General features: G+C 37.3%; 2 protein-coding genes across 13 annotated transcripts; both read left to right on the forward strand.

Annotated features, from left to right (window-relative positions):
* Positions 1-88: 88 nt before the first annotated feature.
* LOC131798982 (SH3 domain-binding protein 2-like) lies at positions 89-10,795 on the forward strand. Of its 6 annotated transcripts, none has more exons than XM_066159972.1 (13): positions 89-304; positions 405-458; positions 1,837-2,081; positions 2,578-2,677; positions 2,969-3,083; positions 3,910-3,971; positions 4,262-4,722; positions 5,309-5,405; positions 6,644-6,686; positions 8,244-8,299; positions 8,748-8,811; positions 9,224-9,280; positions 9,411-10,795. In XM_066159972.1, the coding sequence occupies exons 3-13, from the start codon at positions 1,877-1,879 to the stop codon at positions 9,528-9,530; spliced, it is 1,380 nt and encodes a 459-aa protein (XP_066016069.1). In that variant the 5' UTR covers positions 89-304; positions 405-458; positions 1,837-1,876; the 3' UTR covers positions 9,531-10,795. The 6 variants fall into 6 exon arrangements, with proteins under 6 accessions (XP_066016069.1, XP_066016079.1, XP_066016084.1 ...); XM_066159982.1 differs by having other exon boundaries at positions 89-283; positions 387-458; XM_066159987.1 differs by having other exon boundaries at positions 89-283.
* A 1,289-nt stretch (positions 10,796-12,084) lies between these two features.
* LOC136281035 (uncharacterized) lies at positions 12,085-26,234 on the forward strand. 7 transcript variants are annotated; one of them, XM_066167237.1, is made up of 13 exons: positions 12,393-12,624; positions 15,517-16,744; positions 17,127-17,207; positions 18,079-18,525; positions 19,716-19,832; positions 20,343-20,735; positions 21,043-21,255; positions 21,858-21,960; positions 22,342-22,475; positions 22,968-23,079; positions 23,370-23,440; positions 24,376-24,445; positions 25,170-25,709. In XM_066167237.1, the coding sequence occupies exons 1-12, from the start codon at positions 12,619-12,621 to the stop codon at positions 24,405-24,407; spliced, it is 2,937 nt and encodes a 978-aa protein (XP_066023334.1). In that variant the 5' UTR covers positions 12,393-12,618; the 3' UTR covers positions 24,408-24,445; positions 25,170-25,709. The 7 variants fall into 7 exon arrangements, 6 of the variants coding, with proteins under 6 accessions (XP_066023331.1, XP_066023332.1, XP_066023334.1 ...); XM_066167234.1 differs by adding an exon at positions 12,085-12,247 and having other exon boundaries at positions 12,561-12,624; positions 23,370-26,234; XR_010717531.1 differs by having other exon boundaries at positions 23,370-24,445; positions 25,170-26,231.
* The last annotated feature ends 1,364 nt before the right edge of the window (positions 26,235-27,598 follow it).

The raw sequence follows: 27,598 nt of genomic DNA on the forward strand, positions 1-27,598 counted from the left end.
ATTAAAAACACTTCTGTCCATCCCCTCCCTTCTTCATCTGTTTGTAATGTAGGTCACTCGTCTTTCCTGGAACTAGAGGAAATGACTTAAGTCCGATCAAGATACAACGAAGAGCTCGCGCCCTGACATTGAATGCGGAAATACACAATCTAGGGATAGTTTGTTATCACGAAAATCATTAAGAGAGTTTAAAGATGCACAGAGGAAGCCTTTTGTGAACTTTGTAGCCGTTAAAAAAACTCTATTGTCCGATTAGAGGCGTTACACCGAAGGATTCCGAAAGGTAACCAAGCTTTTCTTTTCGGTAGGTGAGACCTCACTTTGGTTTCTTTCCGGAATAATATCTGAATTAGAAAGCGCAATACTTTGATTCTATATTGTTTTAGGCGTTTCTTTATTTACAGGTACACAATCAGAGGCTCAGTAAAATCAAATTGATGCATATAACCTCTCGCTAGGTGCGTGACTTTTCAATCTTAATTTGCTGGCGATTTTTGCACACGAAATCGGTTTTGTTGTGATGTCATGTGAGGGAAATGGCCCGTTTGAGTGATATTGTTTGTCAGTCTTTTGAACATTCGAGCAGCATTCGTCGGTTTTGTACCACAGCTTGTATATGGGAAAGCACCGATTGTAACCATCTTACGCAAGAATTTACAGGCTTCTCTATTTACATTTGTGACATCATGTAAGGTTAATGCTAAAACGCGTCTTTGACGCCCAATGAATGGTGCTGTGTTTATTGTAACTTCAAAATTTGTTGTATCGACAAAGAAAACTCCAGCTTTTATCGCAATCGATGTATTTTATTGTAAATGTCTGTCCATATCCAAACCAAACAGTAACAATTTAAACTGAGTTCATATCAAATGTATGTATCAAGCCTTCATGTGTAACTGTCAACTTGAGCCGGGGTTTTGCGGTTGACGTACACAGAGTGCTCATGCATGATTGCGGGAAGGATGAATTATACTGTATTCCCAGCCGTAGGCTTTGGCAGCAACAAAGCTTGGAAGATTGACGACTATAAGTAAAATTTCAGCTGTTCTCATCGTGCTCACTGAATAGGACGATGTAATGACCCGCAGAGGAACTGGGTCAGGACATTAGAAAGGGTTTCTTGGGTGGATGGAAAGGCAGGTCCAGGCCAGTTGATCAAGTGAATGAACAAAAACATAAGCTGCACAAATCACTACAGAGATGTACTAATTATAATCCAAACAAAGTTAATTGATGATGCTGAAAGTGTGTAATCACAATTTTTGTCGGAGATAAACAGATCATTGTTTAATAGGTGATGAATCAGATGATGAACTCTTGACTTAAAAAATGTTATCTTGAAATAATTCTAGATTATCTCTTTAGAGTACTTTTCAATAGAGTGTTTAAATAACACTAAAACCAGTTGAAAGTAATCAAAATTGCATGTGTGAGAGAAGAAAAAATTCATGATAAGCAAATCAGAACTTCAAGTTAAAAGAGGTAAACTCTCTGAAGTGCTGGAAAACATGAATCAACAGATCATAATAGTTTAACTTTTGAATTGGGTTTAAGTTCAGAGAGTAGTGCAAGTGTTCTGAGCAAATTAGAAAATAAAGTTATGAAAAACAGGGTGGCTTGATTTTAACGCTCAGTTGAAAATTATTCCATTTGCAAAGAAGTTTCTAAGTTGCAGGGAGGAGAATCACGGCCTGTGTTATCAATTGAACAGGGTGGCCAGGTGAATTGTGGACCTTAACTATTCTTGGGAATTTTTTAATGGGTCAAGGGTGCAGATATTTTTTTTCTTGTTCAATTTCCAGTTTAGATCAATCTTTATTAACTTTTTTTCCATAGATACTCATACAAGATGAGAGTATAATATTGAAATAGAGTAATGGCCACTTCTCCAAGCCGCATGAGTACAACACTTCCTGCTAACACCAGTACATCCCTTGCTGAAGATGGAAGGAAATGGTCGTCTTTAGACGCACATCAACAAGGACCTGAACCTTTCCAATCCATACCTGCTCAAGAACTACTCAAAGACAGCTGTAGCAAATGTGGGTGGATAAGAAAAGAGGGAGGAAGTGTAAAATCCTGTGAGTCTTATCATCTTGTGTCATGTGTAATTTGTACAAAATTAATTTTGGTGACTTCTTACTGTGCATCTGTCTGTATGAAGCCCTTCTCTCTCTATATGGCATGTTGTCTAGAGCTTCAGGTTTCTTGAAAGCTATGGTTCCTAATGAGTAACCCTCCTTCTCTTTTTTCCTTGAACAAAATTGCCAAAATTAAAGTGTACAGTAAAACAATGGTAATTTTTACCTATGGTTATAGCATTGTATCATTGTGTATTGTTTGTTCTCTCACACAATTCTACCTTTCTATTGGATACTATCACACTTATCGGTGTGCTTCTCTTTGCCACTGCACATAATGTAAAGTATTGCAGTCCCTTTGTTGTCGGATCAGGTAATGTATGCAAGGATCATGAAGTGGAGGTTAAGTTCTATATTGCATCCCATGTACAGTTTGAAAGGCAGCTAGCCCACTTGTAGCTTGAAAGTAATTTGTTGTTTTTGTGTTTTTTAATAGGGCGTGACAGATATATCATCTTGCACAAAGGCTGCATGTATTATTACAATACTCCAGATGCTAAAACTACAGCTGGCAAATTTTCTCTCAGTGGATACAGGTATGTTTTAATGAAAAACAAACTTTTCAGTCAAGAGCTCAATATTAATGTGCACTTCCCACTAAGGTAATAGAATGCGAGCAGGAAATTTTGCAATAGTGGTGTAAACTTTTCAAACACCCTGTGACCTTGACAACCTCATGCACAGAAAGTCTTGGAAGTATATGTTTGTTACCTACTGTAAGAAAATAAGTCAAGCTCCAGAATAATTTTGGATTTTTAAAAATCAATTTTGTTTATTCATAAATGTGGTGGCTTTAGTTTGAAATTTTTATCCACATTTCATTTTAGATTGTCCCCAGCACCAGAGAAAACTTCCAAATTTCAATGGACTTTTAAATTAGTTCATTTACAACCAGAAAAAAGGACTTACTACTTTGCTGCATATTCTGAACAAGAAATGAATGTAAGTACCAAGTAAAAGTAAGTATCAAGAACTTGTTTAGTTGGTGATCATTTCCTTTATTCTCATTACCTTAACTTCTTAATCAAGGGTGATACTGTCAGGAGAATTTATGAGTCAATCACGCCAGTGGATTAATGGGTTAACAAGCAATTCAGTTAAACATCCTCACCTTTTTCTACTTAGACAACACCTTGCTAGTGTTGCGTGGAGAGTCTTTTATCCTTTGGTTTCATCTGATCTACAAATTCTCCTTGTCAGCCTCTTAGGAAATGTATAGAGAACAGTATGGAGAATATGCATACTGATGGAGTGTAATGGTTAAAACCTTACTGTTACTCTTGGTCGGTGCCATGTTAATGTTTGTGTATCCAGATATTCAACTGAATTTGAAAAGCACTCTCCCTAAATATTAATCGGAAAATAAAGCAAGACACTTGTAATGCAAACTACATGTACCCAAGGAGACTTTGTTAGCGGTGAATCCTGTCTTTGCCATGCCCATAATTAAATTGTGTTTTAATTTGGAAAATGAGTTCAAGAGTTGGAGCAGTGGAAAGTCTAGGGAGTGGCTGCTAGTCCTCCCCCATATTTTGGTAATTGCACCCCAAACCTTAGAGTCCCTAGCCAAGAAATGAAGTTTTAAAAATAAAAAAAAATTTACATTTGATTCTGAAAGTTCTCCTCCCATTAGCCATAATCCTTAAAGTACGTTGTATGCATTCACCAAAAGCTGGTGTCTGCCACCTTCACAACAGTTTCTTATAACAGGTGTGACCAAGTTTGGCCTAGAAAAAAGTTTTTATAGCTGTTCAATTCTTTTTGGTAGGAATGGATGAACAGTATAGTAAGTGATATGAGAGAATACTGTGGGACAGGAAGACAAAGCATGTGAGTGTCTTGAATTTAATTGATTTGATAAATGTAGTTTGTTGTTGGTATTTATTTATAAACAGTTTTATTTTCAGTTTTAAAAAAAGACAGCCAAAGTATAAATATATTTTAAACTTATTGTGCAGGTTTATTGTTCACAAGTGATAATGATGTCCAGTATTATTTTGTTAAAATGCTATTAGAAATTATTTTCTGAATAGATTTTGTCAAATTAAGACATGGTTCTTTTAATAAGTGGGTTCAAATGAAGCTCTTATAGTGTATTTCTTTTTATTTTGTTCTCGTAGCATAGAGCCAAATGATAATGCAGAGCTGGAGTACTGCTACCCTGAAGTAGAACCTAAATTTGACCTGGAACAATTAGCAACAATGTTTGGAAAACCTCAACCACAACCAGCATTAGAACCAATGTACTGTCCACCCCCTGAAATGGGTTCTCCACAAGTGCAAAGAAAACCCCTGCCTCCTCAGAGACCTGCATTTCCTTCACCTAAGCCACTTCGAGGAGGGTTCAGCTACACTGGCATCCCAACTCCTGTGCCAGGCCAAGGAGGTGCTTCATTAGGGGTAGTCAGACAATCTCCTGGAAGGACAAGTCCTGATTTTCCCCGCAAGTTAAGTGATCCTCCTGCTCTACCAGCAAGAAAGGGAAAACCATTAGCACCGCCCAAACCACTTCCTCGGCCACCTCCTCTGACGCGGCACACCACTGAACCTATCATGAGGTACCCATCGTTGCCCTGTAGAGGTACTGTACACTGTCTGAACTTATGCACAGTAATGCATTATGTGTCTTTTATTGTCTCAATTTGTTCAATCTTTTCAGTCAGTTGCAACCACATCTTCTTTCTCAGGGAAAGTACGAATCATGCTGTCAATGCAAGGGTGGTTGTTCATTTAGAATGGTTATGACTACTGACTTAGCTTTTATCATGCCATGGGTGAGGGTCACTACAACCAAATGGAACTGTCCTGAACTTTTTAACCTTATTTCATTGGTATTTTTGATTAAACCTTTAACTCCATTGAGTGACAAAGACAGAATTTCTCCTTATAATATCAAATGATACAATTCCAAGCAGATAAGTAACAAGAATAAAGAAAAATATTGATTAGTGGATTATTAGTTGATCCAATACCAAATTCTCCCAACTAACATCATAAGAATTGCAAGGGGACAGTGGGGAGAAAAACTAATGAGAGGTTGGGAGTTAAAGGGTTAAAATGTTGTCAGGTTCTTAAGATTAATTTTGCATTTTTTAGGAGATTATCAAAATCAAATTTTTTAGATAACTCTGTCACTAATATTGTGGTAAATGATTTCATTTTTTTAGACCAAGAAGAAGAAGAAGAAGAAGGGGAAGGTTATTTGGACATAGTTCCAGACACAAATCCTGAAGATGTCAATGAAAAGCAACCTGCCCTGTCAAGGTCTGTCCAGTAAGAGGAATCTTCACCTAATATCATTCTCTATCAATGGAGTGTAATTTGTGTGTTTGATCATAACAGAGGCTTACTATATCATGGAGCTTTTTGTGCTGAGAAGCCACAGTTTTCTTCACATAGCTCTTTTTGTTAGCAAGAGGCTCATGTTTAGTATTATTGGGACCTCTCACCATGAAGACACATTAAATCATTGAGTAACAGTCACTTGCATCCATTTGCTTGTACATGAACCTCTCAAAAGTCTATTTTAGTGTTAACTTGATATTTAGTAGGACAAGGGGGACCCTTATTGCTCCAGGTTTTGCATCAGTCAATTAACAGGCATGTAGAAAAGAAAAAAGCAAAAATGAGAGGAATTTTGGAGAAGGAAGGAAAAGATTCCCATTACTCTATTTTTATTTCACTCTAATTTTTTTACTGAAATGTTTGGGTACTTGTACTCATACCACTCTGGGGCAAATATCACCTCTGAATGGAAAGAAACCCTCCAGATACATATACATGTATGAAAATTTCAACACCTTATTATGATTGTTAAGTTGAGAAGTTTTATATATACCGTGACTTTTGTCAGAGCTGACAGTCCAGCTCAGTTGGTTTGAAAATAAGGCAGCTTTTTTGAATGAGTGTCCAATATTTTTTGTACAAACTCATCAAGATAAACAGATACATGTACCCATTTTCACTGGTCAAGAAGTTCTAATGAATAACAAATTTCTCTTTTTGCATGGACTAGTATGACGATTCAGTTTTGACTCAGGGCCCCAAATGCTTCATACAGTGCAATTTCAGATCAATTTTTGACAACAGAAAAACTTGAAAAATTTTGCCTTTCTTAACCTGTAGTAAAGTTACACAATTTACAGTTTCATTTAGTGAGTTTTTGGTTCTTTCTTGTTCGTAAATTGTTAATTACAATTGTAATTCAGAAAAAAATGGGCTTACCTTGTGAACAGTTGGTTAATATTTTGGCACTAGTTGCTGAAGAATAACATCAACTATGAGTAAAGGGGGTAAGTTTCTAAAGAAACTGTGGTGCTGCGTCGGTGTGGGAGTATAACGAGGCAATTTAGTATTATTAACAGAGTTGATAATGTAAATTGGCCATCATAAAGAGTTTCAAAGCACTCTACGGTATCAACCCAGTTGATATTACCACATTACCCTGTAACATTAAATATGCCGTTTTTCAGTCTTATCGTTGTTTACTCTGTTGGCTTTAGGGGATATCCAGATGGACGAAGCATTCGTCGGCATCATAATGAGGTGAATATAAAACCATTTATTTTGTATGATTTTTAGACCTTGGTTATGACCGTACGGCAGGATTTTAATTGCTTTTTTGTACAAACTGGTTGAACGTCAGTAATATTACAAATCTTAAGTGTTTAATTGAATACTTTGTCGTCTTCAAAATGCTGAAAGTACTGTACAATCTATCAACTCGGGAGCCAATAGGTAAAGTAGCCTTTCCCAGCCCCCCCTCCCCCTCTGCACAGTGCGCAAGACTGTGGGTGGGAGAGGTACTATGAAGTAGTATTTTTTTTTCCTAACAGCTTAACGAGGCCAGGGCTAATGCTAATTAACTCGAGGCTTTATTTTTTATCTGAAGTCCTCCAGGCTTAGCTTCTCTCAATCCAAAGAACTTTGAAATATTTCAAAGCACTACAGCCACCCCACCCACCCCTCTCCCCAATATGAAGTTGTCTTTCTGATGCATGGTATGTCGATAGATTAATCACCGACATGTGATTTTGTGATTCACTATAGTTTCACTTGTACACAAGGTTATGTAAAACTTATAGCAAAGCGCGCGTGCTTGCCCTTTATAAGTCCTATTGAGCCGCTATGAAAAAATCTTTATTTACACACGCCCGTGCGTAAATAAGATGACGTGAGTATTTTTTTTACCTGGCTTCAGAGTTTCCTGCCTGTTAAGCTGCAGTGCAGGTTTTCTTCTCTTTGAAATATGGAAGAAACCAGCGAAGATCTGCCTAATTTTTCTATCGGCATCGACCATTTAGGTCCTGATTCAACAAGAAACAGAAATAAATCCGAAAAAACTCGCAAGTTGCACGTTTCGCAAATTTGTCTTGATAACTTCGGGTCTTTGACTTTTAAAACATTTTTTAGTGACACGTGAGTTCATTTGGCTTTGATTTTCTCCATTTTCCCCGTAAATTTTGAGTTTTCTCTCACAGTTATCAGTTAACTGGCTCAAATTTTCTAGCTCAAACCAAAGTATAAAATGTGGCGTGTTTTTGACCAGCCAGTAGGGACGTTTGTTTTCTTTTTTTTGTGCGTTGTGAGAATTTTGCACTCTATCACAATAAAAGGCTTCTTCGCTCAGATCCTTGTTTTCGCTCTGTTATAAAAAAATTTGCTCATGCTTTTTAGCTCTGCGTATATCGAGTTATGGATGCACTTGTGAAGTTTGGAGAGCACTCAAAAAGCTAGAGTTGCTCTCGGCTGCGCTTAGAGCTACTCTTACGCATTTTTCGTGCTCTCTAAACTTCCCGCGTGCATCCATAATTCGATATACCCACGCTAAGCATGAACAAATTCTTAAATAACGATGGTTTTCTTAACTCTTCTACTTTCAAGATCTCGTTAGTAAGTTTCCTTACTGTCTGCAATACAGTTCTCATTTTTTGAGTTTGGAGAATTTTGTATTGGATCAGCTAGCAATCTCCAGATTGATATTTTTCTTCATTCTCATCACTCGTCTGTTTGATATTTCATTGATATTGTAAGGAGAAATTTTGTATTGGTCACTAATGGGGGTTAAGGGGTTATGCAACTCTCTTCACTTTATTGTTGCAGATAGTTCTTCCTTCCTCGGCTGTAAAACTCGACGTGGACAAGATGCAAGTTGGGGCGTAAGTATATTACTTTGCCGTAATAAAGAGGTTTCCTCAAGGAAGCTAGTGAAAACACTCTTAATTAAAACTAATAAGTACCCATCTATTGTTTATGTTATCGACATTTACGTGCGTATGCAAGGTTTTGATATTACCTACCATGAGTAGAAGCTTTTAGGTCTCTAAATAAAATTTGACTCTGTTATTTCTTTGTCCACTTTTATTGTCTGTTTTCTTCTGCAACCGATCAATATGAATTAGTTTTATTGGTTATGCAATGAAATGTGCCTTAGGCAAAACAATAATGGAATCCCGATAAGGCGAACTCCTTCATCGCGAAGTACAATTTAAAAGCAATAGGTTTATGTATCAGTTCAGGAGTGGAGGGTAGGGATTTCAAGGTTTTATATGGTGTTACTGTATTTGTGTTTTAACACGTATTTATTTCTGACTTATTTTCTTGTAGTCTCTTGGAAAATAAACTCGGAGTCTACATACTGCGTAGAAGTCAGAACGCACAGTCAGAGCGGGTAAACCCAACTTCAAAGAATGATTTTTATTCATAGTAACAAAACTCGTGTACTTAAGAGTCTGAAAATCGTAGATTGTTGACCTCGACTTTTCATGTTTCGTATATGGTAATATGACTGTCAACTGTATAAGTAACAGTTACAAACGAGCAGGCAGTTGGAGCGTAGTCGAATGTGCTACAGATTGAGTTTATGGGGAAATTAAATATATAAGTACAGTCTAGGAAAACCATACATCAATAAAACAGTTCAGTCTCTCCAATCTTGTTCAAACCGAAAACTCAACGATGTAATCTTTCATCGCCTTTTCAGCATATTACTTTTCATACTTCACAGAGCAGTATTTTCAAGTGCGAGGAAAATTTGTTCTTTTTTTTATTTACTTCTTAATTTTTCCTTCAATTTCATGCAGGCTCTGTCCGTGTGGACTGGAGATCGAGTACGACATTACATGGTGTTTCAGGATGAAGTATGTGGTTCATTCTTTGTCTAATAATTTTTTTTTTGTTTTTTTCCTTGTAAATTCTTAATCGTATGGCAGTTTGGATGTACAATTCACAGTGACCCCCTCACCTCTTTGTGTGGTATTTATTTTGCAGAAAGGCTACGCCCTTGATCCTGATGGCGTGCGATGCAAAACAATTGAGAAGCTAATAAAACACTTTTATGACTTCACTTTACCAAGATGTGACGTGAAACTTACAGCGCCTTATAAATAGATTTGAAGGGGACTAAAGGCTGACATACAAAAAAAGGATCATGGAGTAACTAATCAGAGTCAGCCAAATCTTTCATCTGTAAAATTCATCACGATAATTGTTGGTGTTGCTGATGAATCTTGTTGGGTGTTATCAAACGGGTGATATTTTGTCTAGGTTGGACTATAATTTTATACAAAAATTATTGCAAATTCAGTATTAAACGATTCGAGGCTTGAAACAATAACCCCGAACTGTGGGATGTATTCCTCAAAGCCTTATTATGTTGTCGATTCCTTTACATTGCATTTTAAAATGAAATATTTGGGCAATTTGCAACTTGTTGAATCGTCTTTTGTAATTTTGTTGATTTTTGAGGCAGAATACGTCCTCAACATACTCTACATTAAGATAGGGCCTCATACTCCCAAAGAAGAGTAGGGATTGAAGAGAAGTATTTTCCCTGTGGTGATGCTTGGAAAAATTTTATGTCTTCACGAAATGAAAACGCCCAGTTTTCTTTTTAATTCCAGATCTTCTTACTGTTGAGGTATTGAACGTATAGAATTTTTACAATTTATGATCGTTTGTTGTTTTGCATGGACGGTTTATGCTACTCATCGCAGGTGTATGATTTTAACTTTATGTTTTGAAGTTAGACAAATGTAGAAGAAGGATTATGATATTCATAGAATCTCACAAAGGGGAAGAAAGATCTGCTGACAATTTTTGAAAATGTCGAGAGATTTTATACTAGTGTGTGGGCCGGTCCCACTTTTTCTGCATAGAAAACGCCATTGGCAATTTGGAACCAATATGCAGTGCATGGTGTTAGAAATAAGACCTTATGGCCATATTTTAATATGTTCTCGTTAACATCTTGCTCATTATGTGGATAGAATGAAAGTAATTTTTATTGTATTTCTTTTTGACCTGAAAACTGTACTTCTGTATACAGTGATTAAATGAATTTTGCATTGATGCATACGGATGGTTGATACCAACTGTTGATTTACCATGAAATACTTTTTCCTTAAAGTTTAACTGCGTCAACTTTTTGGATCATTTACCGGAGTCAAAAAAATCTCACATCGCCTAGTTTTGATCATTTATTTCTTGTCTTCATAACGTGTTAGATGATCATTCTCCCAAAACTGTTTTCAGAATATGAATTCGTAACTAATATATAATTAATTTTTGTAATCAGAGAAATGTGTTGTAAGTTATTGTATATTTTGAGAATCAGCCTACTTTAAGTCTTTTTTGAAACATTGAAATAAAGCTATATTTTCCATTTGGTATCTCCCCCATGTCCCTCTGTTACCGGTACTGTGGGCTGATGTGAATGTCTGGTAAATGCATACTCATTCATAATCGCATATTCGGATATGACGGAAAAACTAAGAGCAAAAAGTGTCAAAAACTGACCATGCGGTGTTATTTTTGTTTAGTTTTCTCTAAAGACCTGTGGTTTATGGGCGAGTATACGACCGTAAGCTTTACTTTTGACTGTTATGATATCAAAGTGAAGTTAAGGGAGAATGTTAAACACCCGTAAAGAGACGGTGAGGAAAAACAAAATGAAGGGCACGCAAATGACTAAAGAATAATTATGCTATGAACTCATAATGCCAAGATCTAAAGCTACTAAGCTGGAGCCTCAGAGCCACTCATCAGATGAGCGAGGGAGGGCTGAATCGCGACAAAGTTTCCTTACGGAAAAAGGGAAGATTATTATGAGTTTTCGAAAAAGTAAGCAAACGATTCATCAATTTACAATATTAAGTTTTTTCCTCCCACCCAATTTGTTATTAGGACCGCTACGTCTCTTAGAAAAGCCTTCGCTGAAACCCATATGCGCCTGTTACTACTGGACGAATTTGATGAGCTCTGCTTTATTTTTTTAAGAATCATCTTAAAAATTACATTTTCGATGACTTAATTCCAACCAATTGATGTAGTTGGTTCAAAAGTACGTATCCATAACAACAAAGACGACAAGAACTACAAAGTTCCCTTGTCAAATAATGTATAATGCTGCGCTTTCCTTCTGGTTATCCCCTTGGAAAATGTTGAGGGATTAAAAAAAGTAGAGAGAGGTTTTCCTTGATTCATAGACGTATTTTCTTTAACTAAAATCGTAGATTTCGCGACATTATCGATGTAAGGTAATAATTAACTTTCCTACGAGGAAACGCTGAGATTCGATGTGGATCTTTTCTCTCACCGTTATTTTCAATTCCATCTTTGCCGTTTTGTCATAAAAACAGAAATATATTCTTCTATGATTCGCTGTGCCGTGGACTGTTCTGCTATGTCAGTCTATGGGCTAATCAAAGAGCCAACTTACACTTCAGTGGAATTAGATGTCATCTCCTAGGAGAGGACACAATGCTACCTTCAATAGTCATACAAAAGTGACGTATTGATACAAGGGCGAAGGAAAAGCCTTAGACTTGAAGTAGCAACCCCTGACTTCCCCTCTTCCTTTGGTCCCCATTTATATCTGGCCCCACTCCTTTTCGTGTAACTTTGATGGATTTATTACCAGTCCCCATCTTGGATGAAGTCGGCTATTAAAGATTCATAAGCATTTCAGATCAAGGAGGCTTATTTAGTGACTGACGACATTTTCTGCGGAAAATCGGCATTAGGAACGGCTTGGATAAATGACTAATGTTTTTGATACATATCTTGTGGAGTCATGAAAGCGGAAGAGTACACAGCAAACAATGGAGGTAGGAATATTCGATGCTTATAGTAGATGACGTTTTCTACCGCATTTAAGCAGACTCTGTTCGACAAAAGTGTCGAAATCTCTTCTGATTGGCCCTTTTGTCGACATATGGAAATCTTTTGGATGCATGTATCACTGACTTGCGCTTAAGTTTCGGCTGTTAATTGTTACCTGTCACTGTCGAATTTTTTTGGTCGGAACCTTTTGCGTATCCATTCGATCGATAAATTAACAGTGAATGTTGCTAAACGAGGCTTTACCACAATCTACAGTCAGGCTTCGTAAACTTTTTGTTTGCCTTTCCGTGTTGCTAGTGGATCTGTGCCTGAACCGAACACGCAGTTGTGAAAGCGGAAGAGTACACAGCAAACAATGGAGGTAGGAATATTCGATGTTCCAGAAGATGATATATTTTCTACCACCTGTGAATCATAACTCTGCAGTGTCGAATTCTTAGTCAAAATCGTTTGCGTAGCCATTCGATCGAGAAATTTTCAGTGAATGTTGCTTATTTGCCTTACCGCTTTGCTTTCGAAGCTGTGCCTGAACCGAAAGTGGCACACAGCAAACAATGGAGTTAGGAATAATAGATGATATTTATAGCAGATGATATTTTCAACCTCTTGTGAATCATTACTCTTCAGTGTCGAATTCTCAGTCAAAACGTTTGCGTGCCCATTCGATCGAATGGGCAATCTGCAGCCGATCTTCGTTAACTCTTTGTTTGCCTTTCCGTGTTGCTATTAAACGTGTGCCTGAACAGAACCTGACTAAAACTCGTGATTAATTCAAGTGCGACCAAGTGACGGCCGAAGCTGAATCACTAATTCGAAAACTCATGGCTTGATACCTAGTTTAAGGAATTGTTGCAGGGCCCGTGTCATTTGGATCTGACCTAGATAATACTTCAGAAACCGACCTGTGTAACAAAACAACCAGAAAGGCGGCTATATCAGATTACGATTTTTCTAGTTGGCATGTTCGAGGATTAGACCTCTCGTACGTCAGGCGACATTAAGAAATCAATTAAAGAATTGGTGCTTCCCAAGAATTTATAATCTCTTGTTCTTGCTTAATGTGCGTAAATCGAGTTATGGATGCACGCAGGAAGTTTGGAGAGCACGAGAAAAGCGTAAGAGTTGCTCGAGGTGTAGACGAGAGCAACTTCAGCTTCTTGATAACTGTTATTGTCATGACGACTTCAACACGGACAGTGTGTAATTCTGCAAACCCCACTTGAGTGGGGTTCGTGCATATGTATGAGCACTGTTACCTAGTAACGCGTGACGTATTTTACGTCACGTTCCACTGGGAGTCTTAGATGAAAGCTGTGTGGTAAAACCTGTTTGGATGCAATCTGAGAAACTAGGATAGATCGAGAAATTCGAAGTGAACTACGTCTGTTGTTTTGACTGTAATTTGGAAAGCTTTGTTTGCTAAGTGGATAAAGATAAAGCAGATGTAGTTTAGAAAGTGGTTTTGATCTTTGAAAGTCATAAAGATTTCGTCCATGAAAGTAATTCTTGTACAACATAGCGGACACAACTTGTCCTTGAAGAAAGAGTTTTATCAATACTGCGTTGGGTTTACCAGGTAATCAAGATTTACCCGAAAACCATAACTAAAAGACTAAATAAAAACGATTAAGAACTATTTCGAGACCAAAGCATTAGTAAATTTGTAAATTTGCTGATGAGAAGCTTAAAACGAACAAATTCCTTGAATGTACCAGACCGCGTAGTATATTGAGTATGCTAGAATTCACGGCCAGAGCATTGCGTAGGTTTTTGATGAAAATTCTGAAACTGTTCAATTTTAGATTCAAAATCTACTGTTGAACAATACGTTTACGACACATCGACAGTTAAAAGTAATATTCACCGTTGGAAAAGTGAAGCGAAAAATGTACGAATTTCTTGCGTTTACAAGACCCGCGTGGTTGATTCTCCACAGTTTACTACAATTTACGAGCAGAAAATTGCGAATTTCTGAAATTGTGCGATTTAAACCAAAATATTTTAGTAAACAACACTTTTGGGACATGTTAACACTTAAAAAAATGATATTTATCGTTCTGGAGAGTTGTCCCTTACGTCGCAAAGCCTCACTTGAAGTCGGAAAGATCACTATGTTCATTTCCAGCCATAATTCGGATAGCGTGTGGGAATGAACTCAAAAGCTAATTCCGTCGCTTGAAAGAACTACATCCTCATTCTTTTTAGAAATAAGTATTGTTTAGCATATTTACTTTTGATTTTGAGCGCCCAAAGGTCTATCTCAATCGGGATGGAACAGAAAAACAATGTCAAAGATTTTAAAGTGCGGCTAAACAACCTCCAGCTGAATGCACCTGCCATGTTAGGAATGCACGGCCGTGCGTGCATAAGGATTTTTATCATGGTAACACCTTAAGAATATTAGGTAGCACTTGTTTGCTTGCGATATGTTATAAAATGTATTTATCGGTTCAGAAGTATGATTCGGAAAACACAGACGGCCTCTGCAACATTGGTTTACGGAAAAGTTTGATTGCAAGCGTCTCTTGTGGTAGTGTTCACTGTTATCATGGTCCTAATTATATGAGTACACCCCGTGGTTTCTTTGTAAACTAGACTGACTTTTGGTAATTCATCTGCTTCTTGAGTCAACAGTTCGACGACGGGGTTTCTATAGGTGATTTGTTCTGGAAACTAAAACCTCCTTTCTTTCTAGCGTAGAATCGTCGCTCGAGTCCACAGTTAATAATGGCGAAAAGGAATTTTCGCCGATTTCTGCTCGAAGTCCTTCCTCTTCAACCACGCATGACACATTGCTATTTAAAACAGGGAGATAAGAATACAAAATCCTACTGATTGCAGTACAGAGATTAATTACAGATCACCAGGCTAGAGGGACATTTATTTTAATTTGGTCTTCATAACAATAAAACACAGAACATGGTGAATGATCATTAAGGGTTTTCAGATTGCAGAGGTAAAAATATTAAAAAATATATCTTGCATATAATGCAAATTATTTTTTTCTGAAGTGTATGATTACTTGTGAGCAGCTATAGAAGTGTAGGGGCCCAACTCTAAAATAACACGTGTTCTTCAGGGTGCAAGTGTCAAGGGGGAATGTATGATTCGTAGTAATGCATTTACGCAGAAGATGTTTGTTAAACAATTACTTTGCACTCTGAGTCTTATAACTAGACATCCTTTTAAATCGGGCCACTGATATAAAAAAAGTCCGGTGAAATATTTTTAACAGCTTTTATCATATTTCAAGGGGGGAAAATCATCAAACTACGCACGTATGCTAAATGGAGAGGACAATAACAATTACAGCAGACAGTGCCCAGGACCCAAAAGGCTTGGAGTTACTTTCCTGGCATCAGAATGGGGATCAAGCAAAGGAGGCCTCTCCACCTTAAACAGGGAATTGGCAATAAACATCGCAAAGGACCCAAGAATTAAGGTCAGTTACTTTGTTCCAAGTTGCAATGACGAGGACAAGACAGCAGCTCATGGTCATAAAATAGAACTTATAAAGGCACCAAGGCGGCCCGGCTTAGATGAACTGGAATGGCTTAACTTTCCACCAAAGGATTTGCAAATTGACGTAGTGGTTGGACATGGTGTTAAACTTGGCCATCAGGCACAAATTATCAGGGAGTCCCACGAATGTAAATGGATTCAGGTTGTCCATACAGACCCTGAAGAACTAGGGATATATAAAGAATATCCCAATCCAATTTCGAATGCTCAGAAAAAGCATAAAACAGAGGTAGAACTTTGCGAACTAGCTGACTTCGTTGTACCAGTTGGCCCCAAATTGTACAAAGCGTTTCATTCTTATCTCGCCTCGTGTAAGAAAGAGCAATGTTTCTTCCAATTTACTCCTGGAATTCTAGCAGAATTCTCTGAATTGAAACAAAGTCCAGAAAAACGAGAAGTTTGTAAAGTATTGTGTTTAGGTCGTGGAGATTCGGAGGACTTTAAATTAAAAGGTTTCGACATAGCAGCTCGAGCTGTGGCTAAGCTGAGTCATTGTATTCTGTTATTTGTTGGTGCTGCGAAGGACAAAATCGAAGAGACACAAACACGTTTCCTCGCTTTTGATATCCCTGACAGCCAGCTAAGGGTGCGAGCGTTTTTGGATAGCCGGGAAGATTTGAAAAAGGTATTTTGCGAAGCAGACCTTGTCGTTATGCCCTCGAGAACTGAAGGCTTTGGGTTAACGGGTCTTGAAGCCTTGTCAGCCGGTCTGCCTATTCTTGTGAGTCGAAAATCAGGATTTGCAGAAGCTTTGTTGAAAATACCATTTGGCCGGCATTTTGTGGTTGATTCAGATGATCCAGATCAGTGGGCCAAAGCAATTGGGGACGTCTGCAACAACGACAGAAGCAGTCGACTTGAAGAGTGTGAAACACTACGAGACACCTACCAAAAAAAGTACAGTTGGAAAAAACAGTGTGAATCTCTCATTGACAAAATGATCAGCATCACTCTTAACGGTATGGATGTAAGCTTAGCTGAGATGATCCAGTGCTTTACCAAAAGGCATTCCGTCGCACCGTGGTTATAAGTCTCCCAATTAGTTTAACCAAAACAGCCAGGAATATTTTAGTTAACTTTGAGGCATCTTTCCCCTTTCCCTATAAAAATTCCCAAGACCATTTATACTCTTGGGTAGAGATAGCCATTATCAGGGTTAATTTTCCCTAACAAAAAAGTAACACACTGCAATGTGAAAGATTGACTTGTGGCACATAGAGATGTATGAAACCTTTATGGGCTCGTTTAGCAAATTATTTGTCAGCGGCCACTTAAACCCCAAACCTCTAAAACATTGCATAGCTAATAAAATAATTAAAATGTCGCATATTCTTCAAATAGACAAACCCGAAGATTGTGGGTGTGCATCAGAAAAGTCCACATTGCCTCACCAGACGGAAGTCAGTAACGGCCTTTGTTCAGGTACCATACTCTTTAAGCGCCCCATTTTTGAAAACTATAAATACATAATAATTATAATAACAATAATGATGATAGTAATAAAATACTTGTAATAACTCATACTCTGGAGACTGGTATCTAGTATTAAATTCTGACTTATCAGATTGAAGCATTGAAGTGTCGAAGAGAGAAATTGGGGAAATTGATTAAATGTTGGTTCGAAGAGTGGCACTGAAATCTTACTCCAAATTCATATCACTGATATACCAGCAAAATCCCTCTTCAACCAAATAATTATTGGTCCGATTTCACATACACGTTTGTTATACAATACCATCGGTACGCCCTGTATTCCATGTAATATAAAGAGTAAAATTTCAGGATTTTCCACGGGAATGCCCAGTGGTTCTAATTTATCCTATGCCACATATTACCGGAGATTATCGAATGATCTCAATGGTTTCTTCAAAAGGGTAAGTACAAAGTAATAAATAAAATGGATATGTTCAAAATTATCAAGGTACAACCGTTTGGTTGTAAAATTCTCGCAATTTCTTTCTCTGCCGTTACCTTTCATTTCTTTTCTTGTTGCCTTTAAACGTCTTTGTGTCGCAGGAATTCCAGACTTTCGATAGGTAATAAGTAGGTCTCTATTCTCTTTCGTCTGCTTTCCTCAGTTCTTTATGGGTAGAATCTGGCAACAGAGAAATAGTATTTGATGCGGAGGTGCCATTCTCTGTTCACTAATAGTTTTCTGTTATTTGTTTTCTATAAAATATGTAGTGTGCCACAGCCTCCCGGCGAGTCCGCTTTTCATAATTTATTTAAAAGGAAAGTGATATTTTTTTAAGTAGCAACGTTCTAATTGTGTTTTCGCCTGGCTTTTTGGAAGTCAGTGCACATTTAGCTCCAGGTAGATTGCCCATCCACATAAGACTTAGCTGCGCTACATTTCAAGAGGCAGAGAGCAAAGATGCTGCGCAACAAGAAGAAGCCAAACACCTCCTGATGTGTGAGATGACAAAACACTTTCTCGAGATACATGCAGCTAAAGTCCCTTCTGAAAAATTCAATCAGTCTCTCTCTTACTACCTACAAGGAGTACACGACACGATAATAAGAGAAGCAGGCGAGGGGAGCTTGCGAATTGTAGTCGAATGTAGGACATTGGAAATTCTTAAGCGTCTGTGGGATGACTATAATTCCGGTCACCTGAATGAAGTAGCGGAAGAACGCCTTTTAACGGATGAGATAAAGAAAAAATATGAAGTGGAATCAATAGAACTGGAAACGACCATTACTATGGAGAACTACCTGGCTTGCAAACTGTCATTAACAGGTACTTCATCTGATAGTTAAAACTCCCCAAGAAGACAGGTTTTAAGGTTTAATGCACTTAGGGCTTAGGAAAATGACTGTCAAAAAGAGGGTAATCAGTGTAATACGGCACAGCGCTTCTGAATGGCGGATGGGATTGTTATCTGTATATAAATTTTTTGTTTGTTACTATCTTGCCAGCAAAACAAACCAACCTGTCAATAGGAACGTGAGAAATCTTACGAGCAAAGCAGTTAGTTCAATGGAAAGTAAGGGATCGAGTAAAATGGCCTTGGTGCAACTTTAAACTGAAAAAAATAATCTCACCAAAATTTTTCAAAGCTCATCCTTTACGGGTGCACCCTTATTTACCATCTAATACTCCGGTACATTGTTACCAGAAAAAAAATATATTATCATGTATACGCATGGATACTCAAAATCAACAATTTTATCAAAGTTCTACCGACATTTATCTGTCTGAAACGAATAAAAACGACAAAACAAAAAGTAGGCGAACGAGGCGACAGAAATAAAACAGAAGAAAATGAAAATGAATTAAAAACTTAGGAATGGTTATTAAACGAGAACAAAGTTGCTGTTTTTGTATATTTGACGAAGAATCCTTAACCCTTTCACTCCCAAGATCTAATTAGTAATTCTCCTTACTATCTGCCATACAATTCTTATGATGTTAGTTCAGAGAATTTGGTATTGGATCAACTAATAATTCCATAATTGATATTCTTCTCTATTCTCATCACCTGCCTGCTTGATATTGTATTGATATTGTAAGGAGAAATTCTGTCTTGATCACTTGTGGGAGTGAAAGGGTTAGGAAACCGTGGAGTTTATCAAAAAAATTAAATAAAGGAGAGGTCCGCTAAAGTAGGAAATGTCTCAGTTTGAGTTTTGCGAAATGAACTTGCCTTCTGGTCAAGATTCGGGGGTTGAGGTTCCCGAGTCGCGATTAAAGTTTCCTCAAAATTATCAGACCCAAATTTGAAGCTCAAATCGTTCACCGAAAAAAAAGCAGAAAAAGTATAAAAAAAATCAAGGATCAGCATTACCATGTCCTTGGGAGTGTCCATAATTGTAAGATTTCCCAAAAATATCGTTGTTAAGGGAGGAGAAATATGTTATAGTTTCATGTTATGTTACGGTTTCATGTTAATTCTTACTGTTGTTATTTTCTTTGACGCCATCGACCAGATCTGAATCGTGATTCAACAGTTGCAGAAAATCTAACTGACCGAGCGAATGGACAAGCTTTAGTCGCTCAGGACGAAGAACAACGTGAACTCTCCACAGTGCACTTTGCGTTAAATTGTAAGTGAAAACATCAACAATTCAAATATACATATAATTATAGAATTTTTCTTTGGGCGCTCATCTCAAATGATAGCATAGCATCTATTAGAAATCATTAAAAATTTTCATTTTATGTAAAGGTTTTGACAATTTTATGGTAGATTCATGTTTGAATAGAACTTATAGTTCTAAAATGAGCTTGTTTAACTCTAACAAAAACCTGCTCTTCTTTATTGTACGACAAACTATGAGTGATGATTATTAATTGTGTATTTTAGTTTAATTGTGCAGTAATTAAAAAAAGCTAGAAGCCGTAAGGATATTGATATTAGCAAGAATAATTTTTCCCAAGGCTACGATTTGCATGAACCTTTACTACATGGTTAGGAATGCACCTCCATTCAGACAAAGATCAAAGATCGGGTAACAATCAAATTCAGAAAATTGTTTTCTACTCACATGGCTTTATATGTAAGATAGGAACGTTGATTTTCTTTTCATATACATCGCTCTTTGATAACAACGTAGACAGCGGTTGTTCAGCAAGCCCAAATAAATTTCATCCAGAACAAGAAAACGGAAGCCTGCATCTGGTGTCTGAAATGTTACCTGAGAAAAAGACTTCTCTAGGCTCTTTTACGGAACTACCCAACTACCTTCGACATGTAACAGTAACTCAAGATTCAGAACCGACAAAAGAGCGTGACAACCGTTTACGATTTTCTGTCGAATGCCGAGATCTGGAAAGTCTTGAATGTCTGTGGTCCGACTATTGTTCCGGTCGTCTAAATTGGATGGCCGAAAAATGTCTTCTGACTGATGACATCAAAGAAAGATTTCAAGTGGAGTCTGTCACTTTAGAAACAAGCATACTGGAAGAACACTATTTGGCGTGTAAAGAGCATCTCTTGAAAATTTCTCGTAAGTTGGTAACAATACTTGCTAAAGGAATACTTGTAGACCTGGGTCAAGATATACGAAGACCGATGAGCGCTAATCCATGATCAAATTTTAATCCGAGTTCCTTTGTTCCTTTGTTCAAAAGCCCTTTTAGAACATTTTTTTTCTATTCTTCTTAGAGCGTCCAATCATCAAATTGGTTATTCTGAATTTCCTATTAAAACTTTCCGATCTGAAATTAGATTTCACACTAATCCTGGGTTATCTTAATCCACTTAAGATGTCTTAGTGTGTAATTGTTTACTTTATTTCTCACGCAATTCTTCAGAAAACAGCGGAAACTCGCTTATGGGAGATGGTGATGACACTGAAATCCTGGTTACTGAAAGGGCTATTCAAACAGCAAACACCGATGATCTTGGTATTCAAACATCCATAGGAGCTATTTCCCAACTGGTTGATCAAGGCAAGAAAGTTATACCAGTCGAAGGAAAAAATGAGACTACAAAAGAACAACAGATAATTGCAGGAAAAATTATAGGTACAAATGATTTAACCACTTACAACGTTATTTTTATTATTATTCTCAATTATCAGCGTCATTATTTCATAAAAATAACAATGGTATGGGACTAACTAACAAAATTTAGATATCGATACCATGTCCCATTCAATTGTACTACTCGTTTCATTGAGTGGAATTTGCTTTAGAGATAAGTTAAACAAGTTTACTTTATTACTCACGCAATTCCTCAGAAAACAACGGCAACTCGTTGATGGGAGATGGTGATGACACTGAAATCCTGGTTACTGAAGGGGTTTTTCAAACAGCAAACACCGATGATGTTGGTATTCAAACATCTACAGAAGCGATATCCCAACTGCCTGATCAAATCAAGGCTGTTATATTAGTCGAGGAAAAAAAATGATACTATAGAAGAACAAGAGATAATTGCAGAAATATCGCTTCCAGATCTTCTATCCTCTAATGTTTTGAACCTTTTTGTCCATTTCCCGAATATTTACCCTCCACAAGAATGGCTCGCTATGTTTTCATGTATCTGTATTATGATATAAAACAATACTAAAGGAGATTACATCGGAAGACTTGGTAAATTTTTCTCTTTTGGTTCATCTTCTTAGGGCGTGAAAGATATACCCCCTTAGGCAGTGGGTACTTAAATTATCACAAGAGGAACCTAAAAACTAAAATTGGAAGTGGCTGCGTTCCTCCCGAAACAAACAGGTATGAAGCGTGGTTAAGCTTTCAGTCCAGAGCTTGAATCCAAGATCCTTGCTCAGATTCAAATATTTTGCAAGATAGAATTTGAAATTAAAAAAAACCGGTCAAAATTACGTCGCTTGAGACAAGACTAGAGATCCACCCCGCTTGTAAAAAAGGTCAAAACTCTGTGGCCACTATTAAAACTGGAACGACACTTCCGAAACAACTGTAATTCAAGTGAAAGATGTAAGATGTAAGGAAATACTAGAAATACCGTTTAACAAGGTGGAAAAGCACGTGAGTGACGTCAATAACTCGACAATTTCTTGTTAGTAATTTTCTGTTCATAAAAGCTTGTGATGAGGTTTGATGAAGTCATTGTTATTTGGTTTCGCTCCGCAGTTATTCACGTAGACTATATACCGAGATACAACGGCATATAAAGAGGAGTGAAAGACTATTACCACAACCTCAAGCAGTTGCGTGCTCTGTTACTACTGCCCTGCCTCTTTACCCAAGCTTATCGATAACAGAAGGTATATGAATGCCTAAGGTGTCTGATTGTTGTTTTCCTTTCAATTAGATTAAATAAACAAATGGATGGATATAGATTGCTCGTCTGCAGTAAATCTTAAATTTCTTCATTCTTTGTGATTTTAGCTACGTTGCTTGTCTCAGGAGAGGTTAATCTAACAAAGATATGGTTAATTAGCGCATGAAAATACTTTTTGAATACCTAGATTATCAATCCAACATTCTATCTGACAAGAGGGCGCTCAGTCGAAACATCGTGATCTATATAGGAACCGACTACATCATGAGACAAACGACTATATTTCAATATAAAAGTAGAGGCATGTAATGGACCCCGTATATTATTTGGAGTCAACTCGGGTAACACGTTAGCCCTTTTTTAGCATCATGTAATCAATATCTTGTTAGCGCCTCGTGATTAATATAATGGAAAATAAAGAATGTGAGCTTCTTTATATTACTTTAACCTTAACGATGCATGATTTATTCAAAAGGTCTACAAGAAGCCAAAGTTCCTTCTGACATTTTCGACACTCATAAAAGTCGACTATGGTCTAAAGATGGCAAAGACGAAGACAAAAAGTCCAAATTGTCCACCGCTCATCGGTATGATAAACTAAATCACTATGAAACGCAAGCCTCTACTTACAAGTACATATGTTAAATTAGGTATTCTGTAGATGGTTGAAAGAACGTTATGGTTCTTAATCCAAAAGGTCCATGAAAATTAGGACTCATTTTATATAAGACCAGCATGCGTATTGTAGCGGCTTTCCATACATCGTGCAGTTGCAAGAAAGTAACCGCGACTAGAAAGTTTCACGTTGATCGAATGATTAATAATTGCATTTATTAATCGTGTCTGTCTGTATGTTTGTTGTTTTATTTAATCGTAGTTTGAAGCCTGACTCTTCAATATCTACTTGGAATGATGTACCAGATAATGAATTTGCAGCTAGGATGCAAGGTGAAGTTTTTTCAATCTTCTCTCTTAAAAATTTCAAAGCTAATCACAACGGTAAATTTTAATTGATGTTTAGGCGAAGAGTTAAGAGAATCGCTTCTTTTACCTAGCGTGTACAATAATGGGGATCACGAGAAATAAACATACCATCTTCGATGTTCGTTCTAAAGGAACCGCAAACAGAAGATTTCTTAAGGTGTAAGAAGAGACACTTAAAAACTAGAAGTACTTATTCTTAAGACCCTGGCTAGAGCTACATTTTAACAACTAGGAAACTACCGCCTTATCAATATTATGAAGTTAAATGAAGATTTGAAGATAAAGAGAAGCATTGTCTGCGCTCACATCGAGGAGCTCTGGTCAAGAAAAACATCCGTTTAAAGCCGTAGGATTTTGAGAAAACAGAACAGTTGTTCGAACTCCTAATCATGAAATGACAAACTCAAGTCTAAGCTAACAATTGAGAGATAAAAAGACAGATGAATCGAGACATTTGTGTAATAAGATAGTTAGTGAGTTTGGAGGTTCGTTTGCAGATTGTTTAAGTGTTATCCTCGCCGTACTAATATCAACTCAAACTGATGTAGAGTACTGTGTGCTCAAGAGTATGAGGGTCAAACTAATATCTGCGCATTTGAATTATAATCGAAAGAAGGAAGAACTTGGTTTCTTTTTTCCTCTGAAAGAAGTAGGACCGGACAGTTTTTTTAAATGACAATTTCCTTGACATAACAGGAGGTCCAAATGGTTCCATTTTGGTAAATTTTCTAAGAGTACGGCCTCGGGCCTCAGTATAATAATGACTGCTAAATATCAACCTGTCCGATGGCAGGTGTGGGCTGCAATTTTGGAGAGATAAAAATTATACAAAGTGGAACCCAAATCAATCAACCATACTACCTTGTTGAATCGAAATGATTTTGGTCCTTTCATAACAGTTGGAGTGTTTAAACAAGAGGAGGAAAGTTGAGATGTGTCAGGTCGAGGAAAAGAGTTTACCCCAGCAGGGTCTGTTTATTATTTTCAGAGTCACTTCTTCTGTGAATACTTTAATAAAGTGTAATCGTAGTCAAGAAGGAAAAGGAAAGGGACGAGTTGATTTCTATAGAGGAATCTCTCTTATACAACTAGGAAAAAATATTCAACACAGAGATTAATTGCAAATGATTCGAAATACGTAGGAGAGTTTTCAAATAGTCAGAATATTTTCAGTGGTGTGCTTTTGATTGGTGGTCTATTACTTCCGACGATGACGTCCGTGTAAATACTCTAATTCAAAATTGAATTTGACTATTGGTCGCACTTCTGATCTGCGGGGGCATTAAAGTGTGACGGGGGGAATTGCTGTTGGCGAAGTTGCTTTCGGAACCGTCGGCCAAATTCATTGTAAAATCTTACTTAGCAGCTAACATGGTTGGGGAATCAGCGTACGATGAAGGATATTAGATGTACGTAATCATGTATTTAGAGGGAAGCTTTTCTTTAATAGAGTATCATGGTGATGGGATGAAGTGAAATCTAAAAGATACTAACACTATTTAAAAAATTGAGTGCTCGAGTTAATGCAGTTGCCAAATAGGAAAATGTTTGAGGGTTATCAAAATTGCATAGAACGTTTTAGTTGTGTTTCAAGTGAGCACTTTCCTAATAGGGCTGGTAAATTATGAACCAGCTAGTATCATTATTTGGTTTGTGATGTTTGTTTCTGAATTTTGGCTTTTTATTATTTTAGGTCCAAGCAAGGGTTCTAACTGAGTTTGAGTTTGAAGCTATTTCTGACCGCGACCATGATCCTTGTTCTGAAGTCAATTACATTAAGACATCCTGTTTGAGTCCCGGTAGGGACTCAACTTAGAATTTCAAACGGTCGGAGAGTTAAAGAAAACAAAATATAAAATTGAACACTTTGCTGAAAATTCAGAGAATAAAAGGCAGATTCAAAAGATATTTAGAAACTACCAGGAAAAATGTGAGAGGACTGTATTTCTGTACTTACGATGACCACGCAGTCCAACGTCGGTCTATATTGAATGAGAATAGGAAGGACTGCAGAGTGCAAAGTCAAGCCAAAAAATCAGAGATATTTGTACAGATGTAATTTTCTTGAATGTCTTTGAAAGAAATGCAACCCGATAACCTATTTTTTAAAAATTTTGCATCGATGCAACCACTGATTTTGTAAGATGATTCTCTAATTTAAAGAACAAATTAAATGTAGTGATGGCACAAATGCCATGCAAGGGGACAAATTGGTGTCTTTTGTTTTTCAAGTGAAATGATATTAATATGACACTTCGAGGAACAGTGATCCGGCGCGCAGAGCAAACTTCATTATTTTGATCTTTTAAAAGAGAAAATAAGCGATAACCCTTTTCCTGAAAAGGTTTTCTATAATCAAGCTCGCTATATATTTTATTTATCATCCTCAGGGTAAACCAACACCATTTATGGGAAAATCACTAAGAGAGCCGAACATTAGGGATATGGATATGGATTATCATCATTATTTCTATCGTCCTTGTCACCTTTTGGTTATTTTTATGATCATCATTGGTCTCAAAAGCTCAAAAAATCATGAACTATAAACCTTGCTTGAGAAAGAAGAAACGTGCGTCATTCCCGGCGAAAATGGTCGATAACGCGAAGTACATGACTTGTTATAGGTTGTCCCCAGCGCGAGAGACTATCTTTGAAAATAAAAATTTTTACTCACTTATAAACCGGTACTTTTACAATCTTAATTGTAACAAAATTGCATCAAAATTCCTGCGCCCGTTTTCCCTCTTATTTCTGGCTCATTGCCGCTTTTTGAAGACAGCAAGAAGAACTCGTACCACAAAAATGTTTTGTACTTTCAACGTCATAAGGATTATCGTTTCTGTTAACTCAGTGTTTCAGAACTTCATTCTTGGTCAGTTTAAGATGTATTTAGTTTTCTCAAAAGCGAAATTTCGTTAAATTTAAATATTTTACTAAAAGTTATTATAATAAAGCTCGGATATAACACTTACTGTCATTGGTTGAAAGAGCGTGCTCTATGAGAGTATAGAGCATAGAACTGAGCTAAAGCTGTCACGCCATCTGCCAAATCGTACTATGTCCGGCCTTTTCCGGGACTTCTTTCTAGCTCATATCAAACTTTGCCTATTGTTATGGTTGGGATTTTTTAATACAATGGGCCTTTTGTTATCCATCCTTAGGGACTTTTCTATTTAGTATCACGAGCTTTTACTCGGCTTGATTCGGATTCATTCGGCAAATTGTCGGCGATGACATTTTTCCCCAGCGGTAGTCTACTTGGGAAAATTTGAACAGACTAACAGGGGGTTAGTCAGTAATTGTCCAGGGTAACGATTGTCATACAGTGTATGAAACGAGCGGACCGTCAATGTATTTTCTCTTGAAGTAACTTCCTCTGACTTCTTCAGAAGTAAGATAAGCCGTCAGTATAAAATAAATTGGAATTCAGCCGCTTGTGACATAATAGTTTGTTTTCAGTTCATGTTTTCACGGCAAGGGGCCGCGAATAGCTTGGAGTGATTGAAAATGCGATCTAGAGCTTATAAGCCAGGACAGGACGCAGTTAAGCTGTGTTCGCTCAATATTTGTTTTCCTTAAGGCCCGTTTACGCAGGCAGGCCTTAAGGACTGATCGCAGAAGTCTAAATTGTATTCTGCTGAAAATTTCTTCTCGCGTTGTCAATGTTCAACCACTGGCGCGATGAGTATAAAAGAGTATGCAAGCCAAGAAAACAAAAAGGTGTTATTTTCGCACCTTTTTACGTTTGACTGATTTGACTTTTTCCGCTTGAAGTGCGCAGAAACAGCAAACGCAGAGAGAAAGGCAAGGTAAAAGGACTTGAGCAGCAGATTGGCTGATGCAGTATGGAAGATGAGATAGGAATATAAACAGTAGCGTCAGGGTTGAGCAGTTTATGGCGATTAGCGGTTTAAATTTATAGAGTTTCATTTTCGCTTGGTCAATGACGGGTGTTGCGTAGTTGGCCGGCAGCACACTCTGGCACATTTTTTTGTTGGGACTTCTGTTTGGAAGGCTCCATACAGCAAGCCAAAAGAAAAAGCGAACAAAATACCAACCGAAATTATTGCGTTGTCAATGAGGAACTCACTATCGACTTCAATGTCACAAATTCTGGTTATA

The sequence above is a fragment of the Pocillopora verrucosa genome, chromosome 1, assembly GCF_036669915.1.
Source record: "Pocillopora verrucosa isolate sample1 chromosome 1, ASM3666991v2, whole genome shotgun sequence".
Taxonomy (NCBI): domain Eukaryota; kingdom Metazoa; phylum Cnidaria; class Anthozoa; order Scleractinia; family Pocilloporidae; genus Pocillopora; species Pocillopora verrucosa.

Coding starts and splice junctions, on each gene's coding strand:
- LOC136281035 (XM_066167234.1), top strand. Junction 16,745..17,126: donor GATCAGCATCACTCTTAACG/GTATGGATGTAA, acceptor TTCTTCAAATAG/ACAAACCCGAAGATTGTGGG. Junction 21,961..22,341: donor GTTCCTCCCGAAACAAACAG/GTATGAAGCGTG, acceptor TTCGCTCCGCAG/TTATTCACGTAGACTATATA.
- LOC131798982 (XM_066159975.1), top strand. CDS start 1,877: ATGGCCACTTCTCCAAGCCGCATGAGTACAACACTTCCTGCTAACACC. Junction 3,972..4,261: donor GGGACAGGAAGACAAAGCAT/GTGAGTGTCTTG, acceptor TTGTTCTCGTAG/CATAGAGCCAAATGATAATG. Junction 4,723..5,308: donor CCCATCGTTGCCCTGTAGAG/GTACTGTACACT, acceptor TCATTTTTTTAG/ACCAAGAAGAAGAAGAAGAA.